Genomic DNA, 25,625 nt, shown 5'->3' with positions numbered 1-25,625 from the left:
TTAAGTCAGCCCATGTCCAGGCCCGTCTGAAGTTTGCCAGGGACCATCTGGATGATCCAGAGGAGTCATGGGAGAAAGTCCTGTGGTCAGATAAGACCAAAATAGAACTTTTTGGTCTTAACTCCATTCGCCGTGTTTGGAGGAAGAAGAATGATGAGTATCATCCCAATAATACCATTCCTACAGTGAAGCATGGAGCTGGAAGCATCATGCTCTGGGGGTGTTTTTCTGCACAGGGGACAGGACGACTGCACTGTATTAAGGAGAGGATGAACGGGGCCATGTATTGTGACATATTGGGCGAAAACCTCCTTCCCTCAGTCAGAGCATTAATGATGGGTCGTGGCTGGGTCTTCCAACATGACAATGACCCAAAGCACACAGCCAGGAAAACCAAGGAGTGTCTCCGTAAGAAGCATATCAAGGTTCTGGAGTGGCCTAGCCAGTCTCCAGACCTAAATCCAATAGAAAATCTTTGGAGGGAGCTGAAACTCCGTGTTGCTCAGCGACAGCCCCGAAACCTGACAGATCTAGAGAAGATCTGTATGGAGGAGTGGGCCAAAATCCCTCCTGCAGTGTGTGCAAACCTGGTAAAGAACTACAGAAACCGTTTGACCTCTGTAATTGTTAACAAAGGCTTCTGTACCAAATATTACAATTTTTTGACTCAAGTGATCAAATACATATTTGACACAGTAATTCACAAATAAATTGTTAAATCAATGTGATTTCCAGATTTATATATATATATATATATATATATATATATATATATATATGTATGTGTGTGTGTGTGTGTGTGTGTGTGTGTGTGTATGCACATCAACCAGACGAGCACAGCAACAATTGCAGTAATATTAAAGGAGAAGTTTACATCCATAATAAAAATTTCCTGATAATTTACTCACCCCATGTCATCCAAGATGTTCATATCCTACTTCAGTAAAATATAAATATTTTTTTTTTCAGGCAAACATTCCATTTTCTCCATAGAGTGGACTTTAATGCAGATCAATGGTTTGAAAGTGCAAATAGTAGTTTTCCACATGATCCCAGCCGAGGAATAAAAGTCGTATCTAGCGAAACGATTGTCTATTTTCTTAAAAAAAACCTTTTTAACCAGAAATGCTTGTCTTGCACTAGCTCTGCAATGCACATCTTTACACATTGTGCAGTCATGTTGGAAAGATAACAAGCAGTTAGTTCTTCATATATTTTTTTCGGTCTAAAAGGTAGGGTAGGGCGAAAAAGTCCATCTTCTCCTCCAACTTCAAAATCGCCCTAGAGCCATTGAAGTCCACTATATGGAGAAAAATCCTGGAATGTTTTTTTCTCTAAAACCTTAATTTACTTGCAACTGAAGAAAGAAAGACATGAACATCTTGGATGACATGGGGGTGAGTAAATTATCAGTAAAGTTTTATTCTGGAAGTGAACTAATTCTTTAATACTGAAGTTATCTGAAGTCATTTTTTAACCGTGTCACATTTTGTTCTTCAGTGACTCTTAAGTTGAAGTTTTTTTTTCAACTCTTTTCCAACATAGCGGCTCGAAAAAATGTTGTGAGTTGACACACTTCACCTTTAAGAAAGCTCATGGTAGCAAGAGTGAGAGTTTGATTAAATGCCTTCAGTGTTAAGTCCATGTCTGTTGGTTCTCACTTGTGCTGTTTGATCCAGAGCTGTTTGTCTCATCCTGATTGGTTCACTTGCGGTCACATCATCCGACACACTGTGACAATCCAATTTGGTTGCGGCAACATGAAAAAGTCCAATCTCTCTGGAGAACTAAAACAATTACATATTGCAGTTTATCAAAAGTGACCATCTGAATGAGAATCCTAAAGCCCGTAATTTGGTTTGTCTACACAGTCAGAACGGACCATGCCTTTAATGCCGTTTGTCAAGGGCTGGAAAACATCCAAAACCCACACTGCATAACCGAAACAGCAGCAGCAGCTTCAGAAAGACACTCCTCATTTGATATTTGGGACTGCAGCCAAAAGATTCAAGCTAAAGGTCTTAAATCATGTATTCCTGCAATTATCACGGATGTATTTTCATAAAAGCCCCAATGGAACCTTAACTAACAACCTCATCAGTATTGCAGCAGGTGGCCACACTTTCATCACATGCAGGAGAAAGATAAAAAGGCATTTGTGATGCTGATGCATATAATACAATCTGCTGGAAACCGACTTAAACGCATTACGCACTTATCAGCGTGTAAATGAAATCTAAGAATATCTACTGAACCTGAAAGACCCTTTCCATGCAGTGTCTTTATTCAGCAGTTACAAATGATAAGTCAGAATAATGGAACTCCAAGGGAATTCATTGAAGCTTCATATGTATTGTATAAATCACCTATTAGAATAAAATGCAACCAAATACAATTATTCATTAATATACTGAGTGTTTCTGATTGTATCATAGATTTCTATGAAGAAGCTCTTGTATTATTTAAAACAGAAGTCCTTGTGGCCGCGTCTGATTGGCAGTTCTGTTATCATATAGATTTACTGATATCTTTGTGTGTGAGGATGAACCATAGGGAGAGCTGTGTTTAAAAATCAATTTGTTTGGTGTTAATTCCCACAAGGCAAGAGAAAAGATGAAAAGTAAAGGGGAGAGATGGTGTTTCAAGAGCGTAAAAACTCATTTGCATCTCAGCGAGAACTGAGCGACTGTTTCAACATGAAATCAATTTGGACAAAAAGGATTTATGTAGTAGAAATAACCTTTTACACGCAAGTATTTTGAGTCTTAGTTGAGTGTATTATTCCTTTAAACCACTACAGTTGGCATTTGTACAGCGTGGTCAATGACAAATGGCAAACAAAGAGTAACCAAGATCTTTTTTTTTTTTGAAGAAAAATCTAGTTTAAAATGTGCCAGATTTCTAGAAATATATTCTTTGCATTTCATATGGTTTTGGAAAAAAATATTTCTCTATTTTTAAAAAGAGTTTAAATATATTGACTATATTTATAGGTTGTATCAGCGATTTCAAGCCTGAAACATAAAGTGTCAAATTCAACTGACCTTTCTTCACGATCCGCTCGCTGCCTGCCCCATAAATCAGCTGTAAAAAAAACGCGTCTCTCTGGTCAGCCTAGGGTCCGAGATATGCCAAAAAAACAATCGGTGCTACCAACAATTCCACAGAAAAACAAACAGTGTTCCAACCAATCACCGTCAGGGGGTTGGTATTGTGGACTTTCGCTCTGCCTCCCTCACATCCCTGCACCAGTACGAAAGTCCACAACACCATTACCCAATTACTTGATTAATAGCCAGAATAATTGACAGATTACTTGACTGCCAAAATAATTGTTAGTGACAGCCCTACAGTCAATACTAAACAAGAATTAAACTGCAGTCATTTGTTTTAATGCATAATGTACATTAGTTCTATTGTTTATAATACATTATGCATATGATTATCTGCTTATGATACTTTATTTGAACTAATTATTATTGACTAATTTCTATTATTTACAGTCAGGTCCATAAATATTGGGACATCGACACAATTCTAACATTTTTGGCTCTATACACCACCACAATGGATTTGAAATGAAACGAACAAGATGTGCTTTAACTGCAGACTGTCAGCTTTAATTTGAGGGTATTTACATCCAAATCAGGTGAACGGTGTAGGAATTACAACAGTTTGCATATGTGCCTCCCACATGTTAAGGGACCAAAAGTAATGGGACAATTGGCTTCTCAGCTGTTTCATGGCCAGGTGTGTGTTATTCCCTCATTATCCCAATTATAATGAGCAGATAAAAGGTCCAGAGTTCATTTTAAGTGTGCTATTTGCATTTGGAATCTGTTGCTGTCAACTGTCAAGATGAGATCCAAAGAGCTGTCACTATCAGTGAAGCAAGCCATCATTAGGCTGAAAAAAACAAAACAAACCCACAAGAGAGATAGCAAAAACATTAGGCACGGCCAAAACAACTGTTTGGAACATTCTTAAAAAGAAGGAATGCACCGGTGAGCTCAGCAACACCAAAAGACCCAGAAGACCACGGAAAACAACTGTGGTGGATGAACGAAGAATTCTTTCTCTGTTGAAGAAAACACCCTTCACAACAGTTGGCCAGATCAAGAACACTCTCCAGGAGGTAGGTGTATGTGTGTCAAAGTCAACAATCAAGAGAAGACTTCACCAGAGTGAATACAGAGGGTTCACCACAAGATGTAAACCATTGGTAAGCCTCAAAAACAGGAAGGCCAGATTAGAGTTTGCCAAACGATATCTAAAAAAGCCTTCACAGTTCTGGAACAACATCCTATGGACAGACGAGACCAAGATCAACTTACCTCTTACGTACCAGAGTGATGGGAAGAGAAGAGTATGGAGAAGGAAAGGATCTGCTCATGATCCTAAGCATACCACCTCATCAGTGAAGCATGGTGGTGGTAGTGTCATGGCGTGGGCATGTATGGCTGCCAATGGAACTGGTTCTCTAGTATTTATTGATGATGTGACTGCTGACAAAAGCAGCAGGATGAATTCTGAAGTGTTTCGGGCAATATTATCTGCTCATATTCAGCCAAATGCTTCAGAACTCATTGGACGGCGCTTCACAGTGCAGATGGACAATGACCCAAAGCATACCGCAAAAGCAACCAAAGAGTTTTTTAAGGGAAAGAAGTGGAATGTTATGCAATGGCCAAGTCAACCACCTGACCTGAATCCGATTGAGCATGCATTTCACTTGCTGAAGACAAAACTGAAGGGAAAATGCCCCAAGAACAAGCGGGAACTGAAGACAGTTGCAGTAGAGGCCTGGCAGAGCATCACCAGGGATGAAACACAGCATCTGGTGATGTCTATGCGTTCCAGACTTCAGGCTGTAATTGACTGCAAAGGATTTGCAACCAAGTATTAAAAAAGTGAAAGTTTGATTTATGATTATTATTATTTTGTCCCATTACTTTTGGTCCCTTAACAAGTGGGAGGCATATATGCAAACTGTTGTAATTCCTACACCGTTCACCTGATTTGGATGCTGACAGTCTGCAGTTAAAGCACATCTTGTTCGTTTCATTTCAAATCCATTGTGGTGGTGTATAGAGCCAAAAATGTTAGAATTGTGTCGATGTCCCAATATTTATGGACCTGACTGTATATACAGTATATAAAGTCCTATAAAATATATAAAGGCTGTCCTTTTAGGTCTATTTTTATTACCACAAAGAAATAATTATCCGATTACTCAATTAATCGTCTGAATAATCGACTGGTTACTCAATGACCAAAATAATCATTTAGTGACAGCTATTTTAATTTAAAAAATACCTTTTTTTAAAAAAATATCCTTTTATTTTCCACATGAAGTCACACAGCTTTAGAACGACATGAAGATGAGTAAATGATGACAGAATTCAAACAATCCCTTTAATAAACACGACAAAAAAAAAGAGCGTCATGGTATTGACCCACAAGTTCACGCATACAGTCAGAGAGTATGGAGCGCTGCTGAGGTCAGAGGTCATATATGAGCTCAGATGTGCTGCTTGTATGTAATTCTGATTCCATGATGCAGAAATAACCGTGATGAATTACGCAGAGCTGATCTGTGACCAGGGTATTGATCAACAATTAGTTGTAGTTCAATAAGTTCAAGGTGAACAAGACATTCAGTTAGTGGACTTGCTGTACGCTTTGATGTGAATTTAGCTTTATGTGATACAATTCAGTATATTAAACTCATATTTCTGTCTATTAAAGCACCATTGAATTGCTCTCTCTTATGTACTCCTGGTTAAAGTCATATCCGCCTATTGATCAAAGCTGACATGATATTACAAGCGCTTACGTAAGATAAGCATTCAGGGTGTGGAAATTTCAGATTCAATAGGATGATATTGATCCTGAACGTCTGAGTTTAAGCCTTTATGTGTGTGTGTGTGTGTGTGTGAATGAGAAAGAGAGACAAGGAGTGAGAAAGGATATCTCTGTCAGGTCTTTTCTCTCAGCACCTTAATGAAAGTCTGGATATTGCGATTCAAGGTTGAATTCATTCGTGTGGAGGACAACGTTCTCCGTGGGCATTTGCAAATGGCATCTGATGAAACAAATTATGAATGTTGATGACCGGCGACGCGCTCACAGCCAGAAAATAGCTCTTCGCAGCTGGTTTGTGTCCAATAATTAGTGTTTGTAGGTAAACAAATAGGTTACGCGGTCTTGCTGTCAGGTAAAGCGATAAGTCGGCCGTCAGCTGTGAGGAAAAAACATTTCATATTTTGCGTTTCAAAACTCTAGGGTGTTTTATGCCAGCCAAAAATGTATTGCAAGCTTTCCCTGCATGTCCAGTTCATATTTGTATTATTCATAAGGAAATTGTGGGTCATCCATGACTGATTTATTGCCTCTCCAGACAGATGGTTAATCAGTTTCTTGGACAGGCTCTTGGTGGATTGCAGGTGTGTGCTGGATTGGAAACAGCATGGATAAATATTTTATTTACTCGCTTTTAAAATGCTAATCGTCACCTGATAGCAGCTTTCGGTGGTTAGTTCGCTATAAGACATGCATTATGTTTTTCTTAAAGGGCTAGTTTACCCAAAGATGACAATTAATTAATATATATTAATAATCTATATTTTGAAATATTATAATTTTAATAATTTGGCCAATAATTTATTAATTTTTTTATTATAATAATAATAATAATATGTTGAAATATTATAATTGTAATAATTTGTAAAATAGTTTCATAATTTTATAATCATATTTTTTGGGACTATATACAATAATAATGATAGATATTTATAATTTATAACAGCCTTGTGTTTTTCTTAAAAGGCTAGTTAACCCTAACATGAAAATTAATTCTAGATTTTAATAATCAATATATTATGTAATAATTTCATAATTGAATAATATTTTTATAATAATAATAATAATAATAATAATAATATTTTTGTGACTACATACAATGATAATGCTAAATATTTGCCATGTATAACAGCCTTGTGTTTATCTCGAAGGGCCAGTTTAGCCTAACATGAAAATTATGTAATAATTTAATTATATATTAATAAGCTATATTTTGAATTATTATAATTGTAATAATTTGTATAATAATTTAATAATTGTATAATATTTTTATAATAATATGTTGGGACTATAACAATAATAATTATACATATTTGGCATATATAACAGCTTTGTGTTTTTCTTGAAAGGATAGTCAACACTAACAAGAAAATTATGTAATCATTTAATTATATATTTTAATAGTCTATATTTTTAAATATTATAATTTTAATAATTCCTATAATAATTTCAAAATTTTGTATTATTTTTAAAATAATATTTTTGGGACAAACATAATGATAAATATTTTGTATGTATAAAAGCCTTGTGATTTTCTTGAAGGGCTAGTTTACCCTAACATAAAAAGTAAGTAATCAATGATATATTGTAATTTTGGTATTAAATAATTACATAATTGTATTATGTATTTAAAATCATTTCAAATAATATTTTTTGGGACTATATAAAAGATTAATTATACATATTTGGCATATTAATATTCTATATTTTTAAATATTATAATTGTAATAATTTGTATAATAATTTCATACTTTCATAATATTTTTATAATAATAATAACAATAATATTTTTGCAACTATATACAATAATAATGATAAATATTTGGCATGCATAACAGTCTTAAAGGGCTAGTTTACATTAAAATTATGTAATTATTTAATTATATATTTATGAATATCATATAAGTATATCTTATATTTGTAATAATTATAAAATATATATTTTTATATTAATAATTGTTTGGGATTTTTTTTTCTTCTTTGATCACCAAATCTCATTGAATCTCAAATGTCTTTCAAAATTTTACAACAGTAATAGTAGTAGTAGTAGCAGTAATAATAATATTAATAATAATAATATTTTTGAGACTATATACAATAATAATGATAAATATTTGGCATGCATAACAGTCTTGTGTTTTTCTTTAGTTTTCCCTTAACATGAAAATTAATGTAATCAATAAATGAATATTAATATTCTATATTTTGAAATACTACATTTGTAATCATTCTTATAATAATTGTACAAATAATAATATTTTGTGGACTATATAAAATAATACTGATGGATATTTGGCATGTATAACAGCCTTGTGTTTTTCTTAAAGAGCTAGTTTACCCTAACATGAAAATTAATTAAAAGATAATAATAATAATAATAATAATTTGTATAATAGTTTCATACTTTACAGTAATAGTAGTGGTAGTAATAATAATATTAACAATAATATTTTTTTGGGACTATATACATTAATAATGATAAACATTCGCATAATTGTATAAAGTCTTAAAGGGCTAGTTTACATGAAAATTATGTAATCATTTAATAATATATTTATGAATACAACTATATCTTATAATTGTAATAATTAAAAAATATTTTTATATTAATAATTGCTTTTTTTTTTCTTTGGATCGCTGAATCCTATTGACTCTCAAATGTCTTTCAAAATTGTTCCACAGAAGACAGAAAGTCATGCAGCTTTGGATAAGGTTGAGTGAAAGCGCAAGAAATGTATTTGACTAACAGATAAACAAATGTTAACCTCACAGTCTAACAGCGCAGGCTCATCCTATCAGTGACAATCGCTGAGACGGAGCGTCTCTTGTAATTAATAAGCAGAAAGCATCCTGAGTTTGGCTGCCACTGCTCATCTGCGCTGTTAGATCACTCCCAGACATATTTCAGTCTGTTTACGTCTCCTTTCCTTTGACTTTCCATCCTCTCTCTCTCCCTGACACACACCTGCTTACTCTTTTGATCCTGGATTTTGGCTGTGTTAAACTTCTTTAAAGGCTAAACATAAAGCACTTAATAGTAAATGCAATTAAAAACCATTCATGTAAATATATCAAGAACATTTAGGCACATCATTTTAAGGATTTTGTCTTTAATCAATATCTTCCTGTCCTATCTCTCTCTCTCTCTCTCTCTCTCTCTCTCTCTCTCTCTCTCTCTCTCTCTCTCTCTCTCTCTCTCTCTCTCTCTGTGTGACACATTCTCATGTATAAGGCGCAGCCTCCAGCGCATAACATCTACTCAGCGTAATAGGCAGAGATTGGAAGGTGGAGGGGCCGGAGACGAGAGATACTGAGAGTGAAACAGCAAAACATACAGAGAGAGAGAGAGAGGGAAGAGAGGAGAGAAAGAGGGAGGAAAGAGAGTCTAATGACAGCTAGAGAGGCATTCTGAGGGACTCCTCACTTTTACAAGAGCTTTGGACACTAAATGACTTTTTGTGGCTGATTTCATGCACTTTTTATTTCTTTTTTCAGTTTGTGGAGAGATGATCCAAGGTTTTTTAAATATAATTTTGATTTACTAGCTTAACTGGAAATAGTTTTCTGTTTCAGTGCTGAAATTCTTGCAGAGTGAGACATCATTTGACTTCAGTTGGACAAGATGAGAACAGCGTGGAGTGTCTTTCTTCTTTCTGTCTATCTGCATCTGGCGTATGGTAAAGTCTGACCTTCAGTTTAACTTTACAAGTAACTCGCTGTAGTTACACAATAACAAATTTCCAGTTTATGTATTGATGCAGTGTATATAAGGGGGGGTGAGCAGTTTAGGAGAAGATTTTTACAAAAAAAAAATCTGTAACTATAACAATAATACAATATTGTAGTAATCTATTATTTTAAAATATAAAAATATAGTAATTTATACTACTTTTTATTAGTATACAGTACAGTATACACTACCAGTGAAAAGTTTTTGAACAGTAAGATTTTTCATATTTTTAAAGAACTCTCTTTTGCTCACTAAACCTGCATTTATTTGATTTAAAGCACAGCAAAAACAGTATATTTTATATAAATATTTTTACAATTTAAAATCACTATTTTCAATGTGACTATATTTTAAAATGTAATTTATTCCTGTGATTCCAAAGCTGAATTTTCAGCATCATTTCTCTAGTTTTCAGTGCCACATGACCCTTCAGAAATAATTCTAATATGCTGATTTGCTGTTTAAGAAACATTTATTATTATTATTATCATTAGTTTTTAAAACGGTTAATTAAATTTGATGACTAGAAAGATCTAAAGATCAGCATTTATCAGAAATAAAACGCATTGCTAAAATTATACACTATATCATTCAAAAACTTGGAGTCAGTATAATTTTTTTAGAATTTTTTTTGCTGTACTTTATTTAAAAACATGAAAAATCATTCTGTTCAAAAACTTTTCACTGGTAGTGTATATAATATATATCTATATTAAATATAATTTTTTTATTTTTAAATATAATTTTTTCAATACTAAACTTAAAAGTATTATTATTTTAAATAATATTAATAATAAACTGCATGTTAAAAAAACATTGTTTGCAATGAAAACAGCTATTATCCTATTTGTATGGTGTAGATTTAACCAGCGCTGTTTTTTTCCTCTCACCAGTGTTTTCTAGCAGTCCGGCTCGTGCCCACGCAGAAGAAAGGCTCCTCCAATCTTTGTTTAGCAACTACAACAAGCTCTCTCGTCCGGTAGCAAACATCTCAGATGTGGTTCTGGTCCACTTCGGTCTGTCCATTGCTCAGCTCATTGATGTGGTGAGTCTCAGATGCTCTCCAGCACTGCAACATCTAAAAATAATAATAATAGTAATACTTTTTGGACTGTGAATGATGTATTTTTCTTTAAAAATGTGCAAACGTGTACTCACTGTATATTCACCCCCTTTGCTTCATAATGAACCAGGATGAGAAGAATCAGATGATGACCACAAATGTCTGGGTGAAGCAGGTAGGTTTTCATCAAAAAACCAGCCCATAATTGGGCATTAATGAGATTTTTAATTGGAACTGGGCTCTTGTTGCTTCACTCTCCACCCCTGTCATACCTGCTGGTTGTGAGCGGTGATGAGCGCACATGTTTCCCTGCAGGAGTGGAACGATTACAAGCTGCGCTGGAACCCAGAGGACTATGAGAATGTCACCTCCATCAGGATCCCCTCCGAGATCATCTGGAGACCGGATATCGTGCTCTATAACAAGTGTGTGAGGCTTTCTATGCGGAATTCAGCCAAATCCATTTCTTAAAAATCTATATCCTCAAACACCGTTAACCTCCCGCTGTTCCAGCATTGTCTTGTGTTCACACTATTCCAAAGTGCACTTTGCGCACCTGTTAATCTTTTCCTCAGGGTGATGTTGTGGTTCTTACAGAGGAAACTGGTGCATAATATTTGTAAGCTTAATTCTCCTCTTAATTCTGTATGTCTTCTGTTCATGTAGTGATAAGTAGAAGACATGGGAATTAGGCTGTCCTCCATTATGAGGGCTGATATGAGTATTGATCTGTGCTGCCCTTATAGAGAACAGGTTGAAGTGAGTGAAATTACAGACAGTTCAGTTAAAGGTGGATTGTGTATGGTTTTTGCAGTAAAAGAAATATTAGGTTTTAAGTCCATATCTTATTCACACGTTTCATTTACTGATTAGAAATTGAGTATAAGGGTCATTCTACAGAAACGTCCACTTTTCTGTCCCTAGACAGATGCAATTTTTGTAGGCCGGTCATTTTTTGACTGGGAACTAACTTTTATTTTGGTTGCGATTAATCGCAATTAATCAATTTGACAGCCTTAAAAAAATACATTATTTGTAGTTAATTTTGACAGCATTTATTCAAAAACTGATGTGCATAAGCTATAAGTAATAAGGCCTACAATTAATCAGTTACAAAATGAAACACAAAACCTGTTCGAACTAAAAGAAAACAAGTTGATAAAAAAAGACTAAATCCAATATTTGATAATTATATAGAAATTTTTATTTATTTATTTTTTTTAGTAATTTTTGTAGGCCGGTCATTTTTGACTGGGAACCAACTTTTATTTTGGTTGTGATTAATCGCGATGAATCAATTTGGACAGCACTAAAAAACATTATTTGTAGATAATTTTGACAATATTCAATTAAAAACTGATGTGCATAAGCTCAAATCAATAAGGTCTACATTTAATCAGTTCCAAAATGAAACACAAAACCTGTTCGAACTAAAAGAAAACAAGTTGATAAAAAAAACACTAAATCCAATATTTGATAATTATATAGAAAATTTTATTTTATTTTTTTGAGTAATTTTTGTAGGCCAATAATTTTGACACTATTCAATTTAAAAAACTGATGTGCATAAGCTCAGATCAATGAGGCCTACAATTAATCAGTTCCAAAATGAAACACAAAACCTGTTCTAACTGAATGAAAACAAGGTGATAAAAAAAAAATCATTATTTGATAATTATATAGAAAAATGTGATTTTTTTAGGCAATTTTTGTAGGCCAGTCATTTTTTACTGGGAACCAACTTTTATTTTGGTTGCGATTAATCGCGATTAATCGATTTGACAGCACTAAAAAACATTATTTGTAGTTTATTTTGACAATGTTCATTAAAAAACTGATGTGCATAAGCTTAGAGCAATAAGGCCTACAATTAATCAGTTACAAAATGTAACACAAAACCTGTTCGAACTGAAAGAAAACAAGTTGATAAAAAAAGACTAAATGCAATATTTGATAATTATATAGAAATGTATTTATTTTATTTTTTTTAGTAATTTTTGTAGGCCGATCATTTTTGACTGGGAACCAACTTTTATTTCGGTTGCGATTAATCGTGATTAATCGATTTGACAGCCCTAAAAAACATTATTTGTAGTTAATTTTGACAATATTCATTCATAAACTGATGTGCATAAGCTTAGAGCAATAAGGCCTACAATTAATCAGTTCCAAAATGAAACACAAAACCTGTTCTAACTGAATGAAAACAAGGTGATAAAAAAAATCATTATTTAATAATTATATAGAAAAATGTGATTTTTTTAGGCAATTTTTGTAGGCCAGTCATTTTTTACTGGGAACCAACTTTTATTTTGGTTGCGATTAATCGCGATTAATCGATTTGACAGCACTAAAAAACATTATTTGTAGTTTATTTTGACAATGTTCATTAAAAAACTGATGTGCATAAGCTTAGAGCAATAAGGCCTACAATTAATCAGTTACAAAATGTAACACAAAACCTGTTCGAACTGAAAGAAAACAAGTTGATAAAAAAAAGACTAAATCCAATATTTGATAATTATATAGAAATTTTTATTTTATTTTATTTTTTAGTAATTTTTGTAGGCCAATCATTTTTGACTGGGAACCAACTTTTATTTCGGTTGCGATTAATCGTGATTAATCGATTTGACAGCACTAAAAAACATTATTTGTAGTTAATTTTGACACTATTCATTTTAAAAACTGATGTGCATAAGCTCAGATCAATGAGGCCTACAATTAATCAGCTCTTAAAAATAAAACACAAAACCTGTTCAAACTGAAAGAAAAAAAAGTTGATAAAAAAAACCCCCAATATTTGATAATTATATAGATTTTTTTTTTTTTTTTTTTTTTTGTAATATTTGTAGGCCAGTCATTTTTGACTGGGAACCAACATTTATTTTGGTTGCGATTAATCGCGATTAATCTATTTGACAGCCATAAAAAACATTATTTGTAGTTAATTTTGACAATACTCATTCATAAACTGATGTGCATAAGCTCAGAGCAATGAGGCCTACAATTAATCAGTTCACGAGTTCGCCCTTACATCTAATCTGCTTGAGCGAGTATTAAGCATATTTTGGCGTGCTGTCCTGGGGAAGGGTTCCGGGCCGGAATACAGGCCGGAACCAGAGAACTCCCCCTGCTAGTGTAGGATCGAAACAGATTAGAAGTGGGGAGTAGGGGTGGAGGAGGGATGCCAAGAAACTATCGCTGGATGGAGGTAAGACGGCTGGTAATATATAGAGGATGCGCTGATTGAATGATTGGTTAAACAGGTTGCACCTGTGCCGAATGGGTTGATTATCTGATCGTGCTCCTCCTGAACCTTGTTTAATCAAACATCATTTCCAAAATGATACACAAAACCTGTTCAAACTAAAAGAAAACAAGTTGATAAAAAAAGACTAAATCTATTTTATCCAATATTTTATAATAATATAGATTGTATTCATTTTAACGATTATTTGTAGGCCATTCTATTTTGACTGGGAACATTACAAGTGTACCAAAGTTGGGTCAAAATGACCAGAACACAACATGAGGACTAAGACACTTTTGTTTGTCCTTTTAAAGCAATGACAGAATTTTTGATTGAATACTGAAGATATTACAACAATCACAAACTCTCTAAAATTCTCATGATCAAAAATATTTGTTCTATCGGGAAGAGTTGAGAGTTGGAGAGTTGAGAGGTCAAACACAATTGTGGTAAAGACGCCACGGGTTATTTATGGTTTGGCTCATTGTGATGTAGACTGACACCACTAAAGCTGTCTTTCACATTGTTCCACCGATATTTCATCCCAGGCTCTGTCTGACAGTTTTGTGTTTGATCCGCAGTGCGGACGGAGACTTCGCGGTGACTCACTTGACCAAGGCCCAGGTGTTTTACAATGGCCGGATCAAATGGAAACCTCCAGCCATTTACAAAAGCTCCTGCAGCATTGACGTCACTTTCTTCCCCTTCGACCAGCAAAACTGCAAGATGAAATTCGGCTCATGGACATACGATCGGGCCAAGATCGACCTGATCAGCATGGCCAGTGACGTAGACCAGATGGACTACTGGGAAAGCGGCGAATGGGTCATAATAAATGCCGTTGGCAACTACAACATCAAGAAGTACGAGTGTTGTACAGAAATCTACCCTGATATCACCTACTCCTTCATCATCAGACGTCTTCCTCTGTTCTACACTATCAATCTAATCATCCCCTGCCTGCTCATATCCTGCCTGACCGTCCTGGTCTTCTACCTTCCCTCAGAGTGTGCGGAAAAAATCACGCTGTGCATTTCCGTCCTCCTCTCGCTGACTGTTTTCCTCCTGCTGATCACGGAAATCATCCCCTCGACCTCACTAGTCATCCCGCTTATTGGCGAGTATCTCCTCTTCACCATGATCTTCGTCACTCTCTCTATTATAATCACCGTGTTTGTGCTCAACGTCCACCACCGTTCGTCCCGCACGCACAGCATGCCACACTGGGTCCGCCAGCTGTTCCTTCACCTGGTGCCCCGTTACCTGTTCATGAAACGTCCGCCCGCCTCAGGTAAGAGGAACTGTGGGAAACTCATTGAGATGATGCACAAGCCAATGGCGTCACAATCCATGTTTCTGAGGAACAACATTTTGGATATTTCTCCGCAAAGTCCGCTCCCTCAATTGGACATGACCTCGATTGCCCAGTTGGATCAAATTCCGCAGGACTCTTCCCCCAAAGCCATGTTCTTCTGCAGTTCCCCCAGCAGCCAGTATTCCATCCTGCAAGAGGAAACGTCGCAAACCCCTCAAACACCGGTCCTCGGTTATACGTGCGCATACACGAACAGCATCTTTGCCTCAAGCACAACTTCTTTTCCAGATACTGTGCTTGCTACTCTGCTACACACTATCCCGCAGGACAGGGCCGAGTGCACAGACTGTGATATCCAGGGCCGGAGTGCTGAGAGCGTCTTCGTGGATGCCAAAGAGAGCGTTCTGGGAGCAGGGAGTTGTCAACACCGTCTTACATCTGAGAAGACGAGTCTGCAGAAGCTTGATCACGATGAAGCAGGGAGGTGTAGAAGACATAACATGCCCAACGCTCAGATCTCCAGCTCCAACAGCGACGGCGCTACTGATCTGAACGCGGCGCAGCCGGGAAGCAATCTGTCGCAGTCTTTGCTCAAAGCCCTGGAAGGAGTTCAGTACATTGCTGACCATCTGAGAGCAGAAGATTCAGACTTTTCAGTAAGTTTGACCAATTAAAAGAGTGGTTCACTTATTATTTATTTAATCACCATCATGTCATTCCAAACCTGTGTGACTTTATTTCTTTGGTGAACACAAAAAGGGTGAAAAAAACGGTTATTAATTACTCACCCTCATGTTGTTCCTAACCCGTAAGACCTTTGTTCATCTTTGGAACACAAATTAAGCTATTTTTGTTGAAATCCAAGAGCTTTCTGACCCTTCATATACAGCAAGAGTCCTTCCACATGCAAGGCCCAGAAAGGTACCAAGAACATCAACAAAATGTGACATCAGTGGTTCAACCGTTAATTTTATGAAGCTACAAAAATTCTTTTTGTTCGCAAAAATAACGAAAATAACAACTTTATTTAACAATTCGTCACCCTAGAGCCTTTTTGGTCAGTATCACAATGCAGTTTTAGTCAAAAGTTTACATACACCTTGCAGAATCTGCAAAATGTTCATTATTTTACCAAAATAGGAGGGATCATACCATACGAAATGCATGTTATTTTTTATTTAGTACTGACCTGAATAAGATTTTTCACATAAAAGATGTTTATATATAGTCCAAAAGAGAAAATAATTGTTTTTTAAATTACCCTGTTCAAAAGTTTACACACAAACTTGATTCTTAATACAGTGTTCTTACCTGAATGATCCACAGCTGTTTGTTTTTGTTTAGTGATAGTGTTTATAAGTTCCTTGTTTGTCCTGAACAGTTAAACTGCCTGCTTTTTATCAGAAAAATCCTTCAGGTCCCACAAATTCTTTGGTTTTTCAGCATTTCTGTGTATTTGAACCCTTTCCAACAATGACTGTATGATTTTAAGCTCCATGTTTTCACACTAAGGACAACTGAGGGACTCATATGCAACTATTACAGAAGGTTCAAACACTCACTGATGCTTCAGAAGGAAACACGATGCATTAAGAACCGGGGGGTGAAAACTTTTGAACAAAATGAAGATGTGTACATTTTTCTCTTTTTTGCCTAAATATAATTTTTTTTTTTCATTTAGTACTGCACTTCAGAAGCTACAGAAGATGCTTACATGTTTCCCATTTACCCTGATCTTCAAATTCCTAAAAGTTCCTAAAGTTTTCACCTCCCCCCCAGGAAAGGGTTTAAAAAGAAGACTCGTTATTTTTGTTGTTTTGTGCACAGAAAGTACTCTTCTAGCTTCATAAAATTATGGTTGAACCACTTGGTACCTTTCTGTGCTTTAGACCCTTGCTGTCTATGGAAGGTCAAAGAGCTCTCGGATTTCATCAAAAATATCTTAATTTGTGTTTAGAAGTTGAACGAAGGTCTTTTAGGTTTGGAATGACATGAGGGTAAGTAATTATTGACAGAATTTCATTTTTTGGGTGAACTATCCCTTTAATATTGTGTTAAATTTTAGACACAACATTGCCAATATTTCACCAAAGAAAATAGTTCTAAACAAAGCCAAAGCTGAACTCCTGTATCTTTCTGAGGAACACATAGCAGTGTTATGTTACTGAATGAATCCACATCTTTGAACAAATCAAGTGAGCTGATGATTCAGAGACTGATTTATAAAGACACTCACTTGCTTTGTTTTTGAATCAATCAGCCATTTGAACAATTCGGTTGAATGAATGACTCATTAACTTTGCTATTTAATGCTTTTGAGGGTTATTTTTCAGTCAAAATTTATGTGGAATTAATTAATTGAAACATCATATAATTAATTTAAGATTTTAATCACTTGACTGATCTTTTTCATTCAGCAAAAGCAAACGGTGAGAAGGGGCTGTAAAGCTCCAAAAATGACAAAAAGCTCAATCAAATTATCATAAAAGTAGTCTACGTGGAAAGCTTGCAGTGTTGCTAATTGGGCTGCTTTACCACTGTTGCCACATTTCATTTTTTCATGTCCAACCCAAAAACGCAATATTTTGCCCCTGGAATGCTAATTTTACCAGGGGAACCCTGCCAAAAAATGTATGTTTTACCCCCGGAATGCGATTTTTAATGGGTGACCCCCCTCAAAACGTGATTTTGAGTAGCAACTGGGCAGGTTTTGTTGCGAAAACCTGGCAACCCTGAAAGCTTGTGTGACAAACAATGCACTGAAAATGTGAAAATCTTATATATAAAACATTTTTACATTTATCATTGAAAAAAAAACTTCCAAGTTTGTCATTGAGTCAGATGTTCCTTCAGTACCTAATCGTTTCAGTTATTCAGTTAGTTACCATACGTAAAACTGGTCACTCATCTTTGTGTACTTATTCCTTCAGGAATCAGACTACCCAGATTGTGCTGTGTATTTATTAATCACTAACATGAACCTGCTCATATGTCCTTGAATCAAACTATTGATTGTACAGTATGTTTGCAAGGAAAAACGTTTCTTGGCATTATTTGCGGTATGCAGTCTTTTCAATTCATCCAATTCAATACAAACTTGCATACAGCTCAGGTGCTGAAGATTAGATATAAAGCAGTGCAGGAAACTACTGTATGATTACATTTATGTTTCATGTATCATGTCATATGGGTGTGGACTGACATGAGGGTGAGTAAATATCTTTGTTTTTGGAAGTATTCCTGAACAAAAAAAATCAGAGGACAAATGAAAATTACATAAAATCAAACACAAAAGAGCTCTATAGGTAAACTATAACTGTGAAAAGAATATCCAGCGGTGAAAAACTTGCAATAAGAACCTTGAAACATTAAATTCCTCTTTAGCAAGAGATTCTCCTCAAGTTCTTCTGAGGCACTTTGAACTGGCCTTTGATACCGGTATTATTTTTTTATCACTGTTCTCGCTACAATAGCAAAAAAACAGAAAACACTGCGGTCTCACAGGAAAGTAGTCATCCAAAAAAATCAATTCTGAGAGGGAAAGACATGAGTGGAAAATATATCATGATATCTGAAACGAATGAATCTCCTTTTTTCCTCACCAGGTGAGGGAAGACTGGAAATACGTTGCCATGGTGATTGATAGAATATTCCTCTGGATGTTTGTGCTGGTGTGCATTCTGGGGACCGTCGGACTGTTCCTCCCACCGTGGCTGGCTGGAATGATCTAGATCCTCGTGTGGAGTCTCTGATTGTCTCTGAGTGGGTGGGGAATGGCCTTGTCAATCACACTGGACTTCAGTGACCTCATTAAACTTTCGCTGTCACGGAAATTAAGCGATGTTTAATGTCAGTGCTTCTTTGTGTGAAAGGAAGTTAGTGGTGGGATTCTGTGCACATAAAGGACTGGGTTAAATGCAAGTTAATGAAAAATTAAATTCAATAAAATGAAACTAGTCTGTTCATTTACTCACCTTAATTCTAAAATCAATGATTTCATTTTCTTGGTGGAATATAAGGAGAAACTTTGAAGACAGCACTGGTCGCTTTTTTCCGTTCAGATACAATAAAATTTTCAAACTTAAACGGGTACATGTAGTTCAACCAAAAATGAAAATTCTGTTATCAATTACTCAAGTTTTTCCAAACCTGAACACAAAAGAGGATATTTTGAAGAATGTTTTTAAACCAGTTTCTGGTCACCATTGACCCTTCAAAGTATGTTTTCATATACTATTGAAGATATGGAGCCCCTGAATGGACATGGTGGTGGAAGAAAAAATCTTTCGCATTTTTTCACAACTTATGCATTCCCCTGAGAAACTCTGTGTTCGCTCTGGAATTTTTCAGTACGCTCACAAATATTTGCGTTCACTTGCAAAACTTTTGCGTTCCTCTGAGAAAAACTCGCAAAACTTTTCGGTTTGCTTGCAAAGATATTTGTGTTCTCTCACAAAACTTTTGCATTCGTTTGCACAAATATTTGTGTTCGCTTGCAAAACTTTTCTATTCACAAAAGTTTTGTGTTTGCTCAAAGATATTCATTCTCTCACAAAACTTTTCTGTTTGCTTGCAAAGATATTTGCGCTCTCTCGCAAAGATATTTGTTCCCTCACAAAACTTTTCTGTACACTCACAGATATTTGTGCTCTCTTGCAAAACGTTTGTGTTCGCTCACAAACATACTAAGTTCTCTCGCAAAACTTTAGCATTTGCTTCCAAAACGTGTTCACTGGCAAAGATATTTGCGTTCTCTCGCAAAACTTTTGTTTGCTCACAAAAAGTACTGCGTTCCCATGCAAAACTTTTGCGTTTGCTTGCAAAGATATTTGTGTTCCCCTGAAAAACCCTGCATTTGCTTTCGCACACAAAGATATGTGTTCTCTCATTAAACATTTGCGCTTACTTGCATTCCCTCGCTAAACTTTTGTGTTCACTTTCAAAGATATTTGCATTCCCTCTCAAAACGTTTGCGTTTGGTCACAAAGATATTTGCATTCTCTCTTAAAACTTTTGCGTTCCTCCTTGAAACAAAGATAATCACTTAACAGCTCTATTTGATTTTTTTTAATTCAACAAAAGCAAACTCTGACTAGGGGCTGTAAAGCTCCTAAAATGACAAAGTCTTTTGGAAAGATGTGTTGCCAATTGGACTACTTTACCACTGTTGCTGCGGGTTGTTTTTCATGTCTGCGGGTTAAAGCGACCTCACTAATGTAATATTTTGCCCCTGGAATGCTAATTTTACCAGGGGAACCGTGCCAAAAAAAACTTATATTTTACCCCGGAATGCGATTTTTAATCTCACTAAACTTTTGCGTTCACTCAGGCTTGCAAAGATATTTGCATTCTCTCACAAAACTTTTGCATTCTCCCAAGAAACCCTGTGTTCCTTTGCAAAGATATTTGTGTTCTCTCGCAAAACTTTTGTGTTCACTCGCAAAAGTACCACATTCCCTTGCAAAACTTTAGCGTTGCTTCCAAAATATTTGTGTTTGCTTGCAAAGATATTTGCGTCCTCTCACAAAACTTTTGCGTATCTTTTTGTTTTCATTGTGCAACAAAAAGTATTCTCTTAGCTTTAGAAAATTAGGGTTGAACCACTGATGTCACATGGACGATTTTAGCAATGCCCTTACTACCTTTCTGGGCCATGAACGTGTCAGTTGCGTTGGTCTATGCAGGGTCAGAAAGCTCTTGGATTTCATCAAAAATATCTAAATTTGTGTTCTGAAGATGAATGAGGGTCTTATGGGTTTGAAACAACATAAGGATGAGTAATTAATGACAGAATTTTCATTTTTGCATGAACTATCCCTTTAAGTAAAGCAAATTTTATCTATCCCTTTAAGTAAAGCAGATTTTTTGAATACTAAACCCACTGATACTAACCACAAACATCAACATAAAGAATACATCTAACTTAATTGTTTACACTGGAGCAGATTTTAATTATTTGCATTAATAGTCCCCTATTTTGGGCGATGGATTTCAGTGAATGAGAATGACTTACAGCTGTGAGAATGATTTCAGCTGTGAAAGGTAACGTAGGTGACAGCAGATAAAATTGTGCAATAGTCTGTCCTGAATGTGATATGAATTCATAATGATCATTTCCCAAGGTCTGCTTGTATTTCAGCTGTTCACCTTTACAAACATTCAATACATCCAACTGAAGATGCCAAAAGAAGCAGGTCCATCTTAACTTGTGAAATTGTGTCCATATTTCAGTAGCAGCTTTTAACAACAATTTTTAAACAAAAATGAGTGACATTATATAACTAGATTAATTTGCAAGGCCTATTTATAAAGAGGATAATCACTTTTTAAAATGTTTAAAATTTTAAAGATGATTTAGTAGTAATGTTAAAGGAGTAGTTCACTTTCAGAACAAAAATTTACAGATAATGTATGTCTTTCTTTCTTCAGTCGTAAGGAAATTATGATTTTAGAGGAAAACATTTCAGGATTTCTATCCATATAATAGACTTCTATGGTGCCCCGAGTTTACACTTCCAAAATGCAGTTTCAAAGGGCTCTAAACGATCACAGCCGAGGAAAGAAGGGTCTTATCTAGCAAAACGATCGGTTATTTTCTAAAAAAAAAAGTTACAATTTATATACGTTTTAACCTTAAATGTTCGTCTTGTATCTGTGTGTACTGTGTAGAGATTAAAAAGTATATAAATTGTAAATGTTTTTAGAAAATAACCGATCGTTTCGCTAGATAAGACCCTTCTTCCTCGGCTGGGATCATTTAGAGCCCTTTGAAGCTGCATTTTGGAAGTTCAAACTCGGGGGCACCATAGAAGTCCATTATATGGAGAGAAATCCTGAAATGTTTTCCTCAAAAAACATAATTTCTTTACGACTGAAGAAAAAAGACATGAACATCTTGGAGGACAAGTACATTATCTGTAAATTTTTGTTCTGAAAGTGAACTACTCCTTTAAAAGGACAGTTCACCCAAAAAATTATATTCTGTCATTAATTACTCACCCTCATGTCGTTCCAATCCCGTAAGACCTTTGTTTTTGTTTTTTTGAAACATGAAAAAGCCCATGCAGGGTCAGAAAGCTCTCAGATTTCATCAAAAAATATCTTAATTTGTGTTCTGAAGACGAACAAAGGTCTTACAGGTTTGGAACAACATGAGGGTGAGTAATTAATGACAGAATTTTTATTTGTAGGTGAGCTATCCCTTTAAGAGTCCATTAAAAAGCCATATGGACGAGTGATGAAACATCTTTAAAAGACAGGAAATGAATCCATTTATAACAAATGAAACCACAAGATTTGTTTTAAATCCGTCTTTCAAGTATTTTGTGAAGGATGTAAGATTTTGCCATTAAATGCTGACATTTCCCAATGAAAGTTTTAGTAAGACATGTTCCGTTACCTTCCTGAGCAATACCGAAATACCTGTCAAGGAAAATCTGCTCTAATACCCCTCTCTCCTCTCAGGTGGTGGATGAGTTGACCTACAAGAGAAGAGGTCACAGGTTGAGTTAAATCAGTGCCTCAGGGCAGATGGAAAGCTCAGGCTGTCAGACTGAACCAGTGCTGTCTGCCGTCCTCTTCAAGAGCATCACACACCTGCAGCACAGATATTGGATTTTTACCATCCACATCATAATGAAAGCTGTCAAACTACTGAGTTAGGCTGCCACTTTAAAACATGTACTAATTGTATTTCCTTTATCTGTTGGGTATGTCTTTGTTAATAAATATTTGACTGCATTAACATATTCATCATCAGTTCTCTTACTGATGTTCTATGCCCATACATTCTTAAGAATAACATGCTATTAATTTTCATATACACTCTTGAAAATAAAGGTTCCAAAAGGGTGTTTTTGCAGTGATGCCATAGAAGAACCATTTTTGGTTCCCCATTTTTTTTTTAAGATAAAAACTAATTGTTTTGCTTGATAAGACCCTTCTTTCCTCGGCTGTGATCGTTTAGAGCCATTTGAAGCTACATTTTGGAAGTTCAACTCGGGGGCACTATAGAAGTCCATTATATGGAGAGAAATCCTGAAATGTTTTCCTCAAAAAACATCATTTCCTTATGACTGAACATAGAAAGACATGAACTTGGAGGATCATCTTGGATGACAAGGGGGTGAGTATATTATCTGTAAATTTTTTGTTCTGAAAGTGAACTACTCCTTTAAAAGAATCATTTTGAAGTATAATTAAAAAATCTAAGGAACCTTTTTCAACTATAAAGAACCTTTTTTGCATTTGAAAGGTTCCATGGATGTTCAAGGTTCTTCTTGGAACCATTAATGCCAATAAAGAACCTCTATTTTTAAGAATGTATCCAAATAAGTTCCAAAGAGGCTTTAGAGAGAAAAGTGAGGTGAATAAATTAAACCAAAAGCAATATGCATGGGCAGTTCATACTGCTTTGGTTCATAAATATTTAAACAAATGTCCCCCAGCCAAATATAAATTAAATGCAGAACAAAAGCCACATGTATTTGGTATTAAATGTAATAATTAATGCTTTCAATAATAATGATTATTTTTATGTTTAGATTCTGAGAAAACTGGAAGTTCAGATAAGTGGCAGTAAATAAGTGACAAAGTATCCATTTTTGCTGAGATGCTCCGAATGCTATTATATGATGCATTTTCTAAATGACGTCTCAGATCTGATTCTAGGAGATCACTATCTGTTACCTGGGCTGGACTGGATAATCCTCAATTTCAAGAGGGAAATCCCCTTTACCCTTCTGAAAGACCAGTCTGCTCACCAGCGTATGTCATGTTTTGAATGCTGGTGTTTGACATTTATCTTGGTCAACCAGTTTCAATGGTTACTGTAGGTTTTCTAGTTCATAAAACAGTAAATTAAAATTTACCCAGTCTCAGACCATCCAAGATGTAGATCAAATGTTTCATCAAAACAGATCTGGAGAAATTTAGCATTACATCACTTGCTCACCAATGGATGCTCTGCAGTGAATGGGTTTTCATTTCAGAATGAAATCCAAACAGCTGATAAAAACATCATGATAATCCACAACACGACTTCAGCCTATCAATGAAACAAAAATCTGTGTGTGTGTGTAATAAATAAATTAATCTTTAGACATTTTAATGTCAAATAATTGCTTCTATCTATTATTTTGCTTTCTCTAGTGAATGAAATGCTGTTTCTCCAGAAACAGAAAGCAGAGCTGGTCTACAAGGTTGATATAATACTATACTGCATTTACATTTAATAATTTAGAAGGCTTTTTCACAGAAGAGTCAACAATGACAAGTTGATAAGTTATCAAGCTAAAGAAGTGCAGTAAATAGGCAAAAGGCAGAACAGGAAATTAATTCTATTGAAGCCCGTTTCCGCCACTAAATAAAAAAAACGGTAATTGTGACTTTTTATCTCACAATACTGACTTTTTTTACTTGCAATTGAGTGATATAAACTCACAATTCTCATTTTGTTCTCAGAAATAACCTTGCAATTGCAAGTTATTAAGTCAGAATTGTGATATTTGAACTCTGAGAACATAAGTCTTCTGCCCCCCACAAAACTGGACTTTATAATTTTTGAAATAATTTTTTTATAAATTTGAATTTATTCTCGCGATTGCGAGTTTACATTTTACAATTATGACTTTTGTTCTCAGAATTGCGTAATATAAACTCAAAATTGCAATACAAACTTGGTAAAATAAAGTTGCAATTCTGAGAAATAAAGTCATAATTGTGATTTTACATTACGGAATTCTGACTTTACAACTCGCAATTACGAGTTTATATATTATAATTCTGAGAAAAAAAGCCAAAATTGTGAGAAAGAAAATTTGTTTTATGTTTTATTCAGTGGCAGAAACAAGCTTTCAGAAGGGTCTGTCGTACTTACCACTGGAAAAAGCTTAATAATTTGGATCATGTGACCTTTAAATAAAAATAAAAGTATAAAAAAAATGTAAAATATTTTAGACATCTCTTAGATTTTGTGATAGTCAGTGTTGGGGAAAGTTACTTTTAAAAGTAATGCATTACAATATTGAGTAAGTAATTACGTTACTTTTTCTGGAAAGTATAGCGTTATGTTACTTTCCAGTTACTTTTTAAATCTGGGCAGGACTTGCTTGTTTGTTATTAATATAAAAAGTTATATTTTTGGTCAAATGTAAAAGCCTTTTCACAGCAAAAGCCTCAGGCTTAGAGAAAAGTAAATTCACGTCTGTACAGTAGACCGCAGAAGAAAAAATGTCAACTCTTTAGCAGTAAAAAAGAAAAAAGTTAGTAATAAAAAACTTGAGTAATTTATGCTTATTAGTTTGGATGAATTGGATCATCGAAAGTCAGCAGCAAAGATATTGGTATATAAAATGAGATTAATTACATAAAGGATATTTGCATTATTTAACATATTTAATTA

The 25,625-nt window shown here is 35.0% G+C and overlaps 1 protein-coding gene across 1 annotated transcript; it reads left to right on the top strand.

Moving 5' to 3' along the window:
• Window positions 1-9,179: 9,179 nt before the first annotated feature.
• chrna4b (cholinergic receptor, nicotinic, alpha 4b) lies at window positions 9,180-19,102 on the top strand. The gene is made up of 6 exons (XM_073825382.1): window positions 9,180-9,539; window positions 10,486-10,637; window positions 10,786-10,830; window positions 10,971-11,080; window positions 14,490-15,879; window positions 18,829-19,102. The coding sequence occupies exons 1-6, from the start codon at window positions 9,485-9,487 to the stop codon at window positions 18,952-18,954; spliced, it is 1,878 nt and encodes a 625-aa protein (XP_073681483.1). The 5' UTR covers window positions 9,180-9,484; the 3' UTR covers window positions 18,955-19,102.
• The last annotated feature ends 6,523 nt before the right edge of the window (window positions 19,103-25,625 follow it).

This window comes from Garra rufa, chromosome 20 (assembly GCF_049309525.1).
Source record: "Garra rufa chromosome 20, GarRuf1.0, whole genome shotgun sequence".
Classification (NCBI taxonomy): Eukaryota; Metazoa; Chordata; class Actinopteri; order Cypriniformes; family Cyprinidae; genus Garra; species Garra rufa.
This window is presented reverse-complemented; position numbering and strand designations above follow the sequence as displayed.